This window comes from Egretta garzetta, unplaced genomic scaffold (assembly GCF_000687185.1).
Source record: "Egretta garzetta isolate BGI_Z169 unplaced genomic scaffold, ASM68718v1 scaffold535, whole genome shotgun sequence".
NCBI lineage: Eukaryota > Metazoa > Chordata > Aves > Pelecaniformes > Ardeidae > Egretta > Egretta garzetta.
Window position 1 is genome coordinate 27,038 of NW_009259722.1, and position 6,077 is coordinate 33,114.

The window sequence follows — 6,077 nt, forward strand, 5'->3', positions numbered from 1 at the left end:
CGCACATGACCGAGATAATTAGAGTCTCATGGCTGATGGTGTTTAATCAGAAATACCCAGACTTCATCCGCTGCCACCCTACGTGCGTCTTGGCAAGCCATTTTTCCCACCGCGGGACGCAGCGCGGTGAAACGTGCGGCCCTTGCTGGCCCCCCAGGTCCTCTGACAACCCAAGAGGGGTGAGCTGGTCATTTTGGCATTTTTGGCACAAGACCAGCTCAGCCACGGGTCTGGTGAGGGGAAGAGCCTCCTTCGGAGCAGCGCTCCACGTCGGGTCGCCTTCCCCTCTCCATCGCGACTAAACCCCAGCAGCCGCCTCGGGCGCAGTGCTGCTGGGTGGCCAGCGCTGCCGGAGCCCCGAGAGCCAGCTTGCCCCCGGGTCACTTTGGCGCTGGTGACCAGCTTAACTCCCCGGCACGCTTGGCTGAGCATTCCCCACCCCCTTGCAACTGCCTCCTATTCCAGGAAGGAGCACACAAGCCTTTGCCTCACTTTTCACATAGCGTTCAGCAGCTCCAATGTCATTGCCTAGGCGACCGGGACGCTACTTGATTGTAGTGCAGTAAATAACATAGATCCTCAATCCCAGGCCGCTCCTGTCTGCGGGAGACCTCCGGGGGAACTCGAAACGCCTGGGGAGGCAGAGCAGGTAGGAGGAAAAAAAATGACAAAAGGAAACCCCTTGCTATTTGTGCGTGTGGGTTAGTCAGCACGACCCTCTCTCCGGTGCTCGATTGTGCAGCTGGAAGATGACTTGCGGCCGCTTTGCTGTGTAGGCTAGTTACACAATACTAAAGCGTCTCGGAAAGTTTGCTCCCAAGTGCCTTCGATCCGGAGTTAAAGCACTTGTGGAGGAAAAACCAGCCAAGGCTTGAATGGGAAAAGTGGAGGTGGGGCTGGGTGCTGGAGGGATGCTGAGGCTGGCTGCCTGCCGCCGGGTCCCGAGGCAGGGCTGACGCTCGGCGGCCAGGGAGGGAGGGAGAGTTGGCTGGTTTAGCCTCCTGCCCCATCACGAGCTGCCTGTCGACGGCTCTGTCCGTCAGGGAGGATTTCTGCCGAACCTGCCTGCTCCTTGGAAAGAAAATTCTTAACAAGCTGCTGGACCCCAAGATTCAAAGATGCAGCAGGAAAGCTTGCTTGCTCTTGGTCGCTTTTACAAGCCTCCTTTCGCAGGTGTGAATTTAGTAATCTGGGAGGAATGAGCAATAGCACAGGGTAGTGCTGGCACCTTGGCAGCTGTCAACATTTTGCAAGCATTAAGTTATTTGCTGCGGGCTGGATGAGCCTGACGGTTCTCGTTGCGCAGAGGAGGGGAGGAGAGAGGGTCCGGGGGCCGCTTCGCGCACCATCGAGGAATACTCAGCAGTTCAATGTGAGAGGTGGAAATGGCTCTCAAAAGCCTTCCTCCCTCAGGATGGGCCAAGAGTCTTTAGGAATTAGAAATAGCCCTGTTACACAGGTTTCTTGTGTTTATTTCCCTTTAAGGCGGGCTGCGAAATGCTGTCGCCTTTCATTCCGGGCTGTTGGAGTGGCAGGATAGTGACAAACCCGTTCTTGCTAGGTGGAATAGCAACAGGCATCTCTAAGTGCCTAAGACTGAGGCTTAAGGTTAATGGTGAGATCAAAGCTGCTCCTTTTAGGGACTGCAGGAACTCGGCGGCCAGGCATCGCCCTCAGCCAGGCTCAGCCCCCTTGTTACACCTGCGGTACCCTTTCCCTGCTATATGTTGATGGGAGGAGGAAGTTGAATCTATAATAAATCTAAGAATATGTGGTCGAAACACAAACCGTGGGCTGGATGAAGCACAGCTGAATGTATGTGAGTTCATCTGCTCTGCTTTTCCGGAGTTGTTCTCCCGTCTCGGGATGGTGTAGCGGACCTTGGTGCGTGCTTTTCCTTCTCCTTGCGTCCCTGGGGCTGGGGGAGAAACGGCTGCTCCAGCTGAGCCGGGGACGACTTGGGATTTCGGATAGAGCCAAAGTCACCGCAGTGGGGATGAGACTGAGGACACCGAGTATTTCCATACCAATCCTTTGGAAATCACTTCAGTGGCAATTCCCGGGGAAGGCACGTGGACAGAAGGAACCAGCCCCTGGCACCCCCCAGCCTGCGCCCGCAGCCCCGGGGGGGGGACAGCCCCCGCCTCGGTGCCAAGCCAGCAGCGGACCGTGCCAAGCCGAGGCAGGTGGATTGCCTCCTCACTGGCTTTGTCTCGGCACTCCTGGCCCTTTTTTCCCACGTGCAGTTTCCCTGCAATGCCCTGACTAGCAACAGAGGGAAGCAGCAACCCAGCCAGCGGCGGAGCCGGCGTGGGGAAGCACGCGGAGAGCGGCTCTCCCAAGGCGAATCGCGCCGGCAGCCTCGGCGCCCAGCACCAGACCCCCTGGTTTGCACGTTTCCGTCTTTCTTCCTCCAGAAGCCTGCAGTGAATCCGGTGCACGTCCTGTCCCAGGCTCCCCCGGCCGCCCCGTGCCAGCCCCGCGTCTTGGCTGCCCCGACAAGCGTCCCCTATTGCCTCCCTGCTGCGTCGAGGCAGACGGGCGGGAGGACCCTTCCCTGGGCAAAGGCATCTTCAGTTTCATCAGCAGGTTTGGGCCTCTGGACGTGCTAAATCCTCCCGGTGAGGGTTTGGCTGTAGAACTCTTTCTGACAGACGTCAGGGTGCTACCTCAGGTCTTTCCTTTGGTGCTGGGAAGCGGGTAACACCAGGGAGCTGACGCCGCTCCGGCAGAGGGGAAAGAGCCTCCAAAGGGCCCTGGGGGGCTGGAAGGCCCAGAGAGGCTGGACCCGGGCTGATCTCCAGCTCCGGCACTGCTGGTGTGTTTAGCCCCGGGTTAGCCGCCTCCCAGTGCCGTTTACGTAGCCTGTAGGCACTGGGAAGGTAACTGCATCCAAGCCATCTGGTAATGCTCCTCTAGCAAGGCAGAATTAGTCTCTAAGGCTTTTCCTAGCTCATCTTTAATTAAGCTGTGCCACAAGACCTCCACTGCTGCCGATGGGACGTTATTCCCTTCGGCTGGACCTCCCCATCAGAGCGCTTTCCCGACTTCCCTGAGTGCGAATGCCTCCACCCTGCGTTCCATAACGGGACTCTCAATAGCACCTCGTTTCGGAGTGAGTTCCACTGTCATCGGCACTGCGGGGAACGCGATTTGCAAAGTCTTTGGTGATTCTTTATCACCTTAGATGATGGCCCGGCTGCCAGTCTGGCTGCAGAGATGCTCTCCCAAGATGTGGAACGATGGCTGCAGCAGGGATGTGCGTTAACAACGCCGGCAGCCTCGCTGCTCTTTATACCCCAGAGTTCAGAGCTCAAACGTGAGAAGATGCTGGCCTGGCTTCGCGAGCACCAGTTGTGTTTTGAAAGAGAAAGGGAACTTCCAAAACGCCCTTAAAATATTCAGATTTTTTTCCTTTCGAAAACGAGTGCAGCCACGTGGTTAGAGCTGGTGTCACCCATCATGACCACACAGCCGGGGCGGTGCGGAGGTGCTTTCTCTGCTGAAGGGAAAGGCCTGGCTCCTTCCTGAAGCTGCCGCTGCCCTGGGCCAGGGAAAGCAGCATGGAAGCAGGGTAAGGCCACCAGCAGTCGCCTGCCTCGGCTCTAGGCTTCTCCTTCCCTCAAAGCTGCCGCGTAGGTCCTTTCGGTTCTCGGCGTGCCACATGTGGGACGAGGAGGGATGGGAGGACACCAGGCTCTCACGGCTAGCTGTTCTGCGATGAGCCCAGCGGGGAATGAGCCCTCCTCCGCTGTGCAAGCCCTCCTGGAAGAGCATCTGCGGATGCTGTGTCTCGCAGCGAGCCGCAGATGCAGCAGAAAGGCGCCCGCAGGATCGGCCCTCGGGGGACACCGCCCCGCTTTCATTTTGAGCTCGGGGCCCCTGCAGTCACCCACTCCCCAGCTGACTCAGAGGGTCCCGGGCGACCCGAGCATCACTCAGTTAGAAAGCGGCTGCCCTGGCGCGCGGCGGCTCCAGCCCCAAAAGCAGGAAGTTTTCAGGCTTTCACTATTAGGTGTCGGTACCGAGTTGAAACAAGGTGCTAACACCAGCGTGGGTAAAAGGAGTAGCCAGGTGGTGCCTGGGGCGCATCCATGTCAGCCAGGGCAGGGAAGCGGTCCCGCTGCTTCCAGGGAGCGGGCAAGGGAGGAGGAGGACGAACGCACGGCGGGGCCACCAGCAGAGGAAGGCAGCGTGGGGCTCAAGATGGCTCCGCTCCCGCTGCTGGGGTCAGGGGGGTGCTGGGCACAAAGGGAGAGCTGAGATGCTCTGCCTGCTTCCTTCCACGCTTGAAAGCGGCCGAGAAGCTTTGTCCGGGGGCCAAAGGAGCAGACCGGGATGAGGATGACTCCGGTTGTGCCCATGCAGTAGCGCTCAGAAGGCTTTGGGCTGAAGCGCAGGCTTTCCCCCAGGCTTCCCGTGTGCAGTCCGGGCGAACGCTGCGCTTTCTGCCAGCAACACCTCCCTGTCTGCAAAGCAGGGGCAACGTTCCTGCCCTGCGTTACCCGGGGACATGTATTCCCTCAGTAATGTTTGCGAGCTGCTCAGAAGTGGGAAGGCCATTTTGATGGCTGGACAAGTAAGGTTTAGGATATCTGCGTCGTGGCTTCACCGTAAGCTTGCACTACGTGTCTGGTGGTCTCCCTTGCCTTTGTGCCTCTATGGATTTGTGGGCATCTGCAACCAGAGCTTCCTGAGAAAAATATGTTAGCCCGTTGGCAAGTGATGTTCCTGGGATAAAAGCTGCCCTGTGCCTGAAATGGCCAAACCAGGAGGAGGGCTGAAGGGCTACATCAAAACGGAGCGCGGGCAGGCTTCTTTTGGGGTTGTTTAGGTGGCCACTGGCGACTGGGGATGCCTGAGCTCCTGCCAGTGCTCGGAGCTCCTGCGATCCCGCTTGCTTGGCACACCTTGCTCGGGGCCGGCGGCACCCAAGGATATTTCATGTACCAGCCTACAGGGTACAGCCCATGGCCTGAATTTGTGGTGCTGCCCTGATTCAGAGGCGGGGATCTCCCCAGGGGCGCGGAGGTGGCTTTCCCCACCCCCAGAGCAGAGCAGGGACCACCCCGTGCAGCCCAGCAACAAGGGCGCCTTCGGCTCTGCTTCTTGCTGCAAAGGGGTTTTTTCTGCCACCTCGCTTGGGGTTTCAGTTTGATTCAGAGCGCCAATACTCAAGGGTTTGGTATTGCCGTGTCTAACCGGCGAGCCTGAGCCCTTCGCCGAACGAAGCCGGTGCAAAGCAATTACTAAGAACAGTCGCGCGAAGCCTCCGCGGGGCTGGGGGAGCCCAGCGTCTTAGCTGGGAGCCCAGAGCCCCAGGGGCAGGGCTTAGCCGACCTGGGCTGACACCCCAACACCCTGCCGCTTTGGCCCCTTCCAAAATGCCGACATGTTTGTAAGAACCCTGGCCCGTGACGTCATCGCCAGAAACGCCACCCCTGCGGGAGAGCCTGGCGCTGCTGCTGCGTTATCTCTAGTCCTGCTCTGCGGCGAGGTGTCCCCGGTTGCCCCCTGTTTCTCTTTGCCCCCAGAGTGATTTATCCTTTGTCAGACTCCCCCTCCGTGAAGATGTCCCAGTCGTCTCCAGCTGATGAGGGCACAACGTTTGAGCACCTCTGGAGCACGCTGTAAGTGGTGGTTGATCATTGCCTTGGGGGGCGTTCTGAGGCTGAAGCGGCCCTTTGCGCTGCAATCCCTGTTAGCACACGTCGTTCCCGCGGCCCACAGGGAGGCAAGTTTCTTTTGCACGCTCCACTTTTCACGTATTCCCTTTCCACATTTAGCATTTTGCTCCCGGACTCCGATCTCTCTGCTCAGATCATTTCATTTGCCAAGTTTGCTCCGGTGTTGCTAGACAGCTCGAAGGCCCTGGAGTTTGCACGTGCTGAAAGCAGGGCCCCCCAAACCTTGTTCCAAGGTATCAGACGCTGTTTCTGGAAGGGGTTGTGCAGCCGCCAGCGCTTTCGGCGTGCGCCGTAAGTGCAAAGGCAGGAGAGCTGCAAAGCGCAGCGGCGTGCCCGCGGCGGGGCTGCCCTCGTGTGCCTCGGCGGTCAGCAAAGGCGTTTGGGGGGCAG

At 58.9% G+C, this 6,077-nt stretch overlaps 1 protein-coding gene across 1 annotated transcript in view; it reads left to right on the forward strand.

Moving 5' to 3' along the window:
• The first annotated feature begins 3,242 nt into the window (after positions 1-3,242).
• The window catches only part of TP73 (tumor protein p73), a 40,784-nt gene continuing 37,949 nt past the window's right edge, over positions 3,243-6,077 (forward strand). The window contains exons 1-2 of the mRNA XM_009639440.2: positions 3,243-3,319; positions 5,535-5,630. Coding sequence (XP_009637735.2) covers positions 3,243-3,319; positions 5,535-5,630 — 173 coding nt within the window. The remainder of the gene's footprint in view (positions 3,320-5,534; positions 5,631-6,077) is intronic.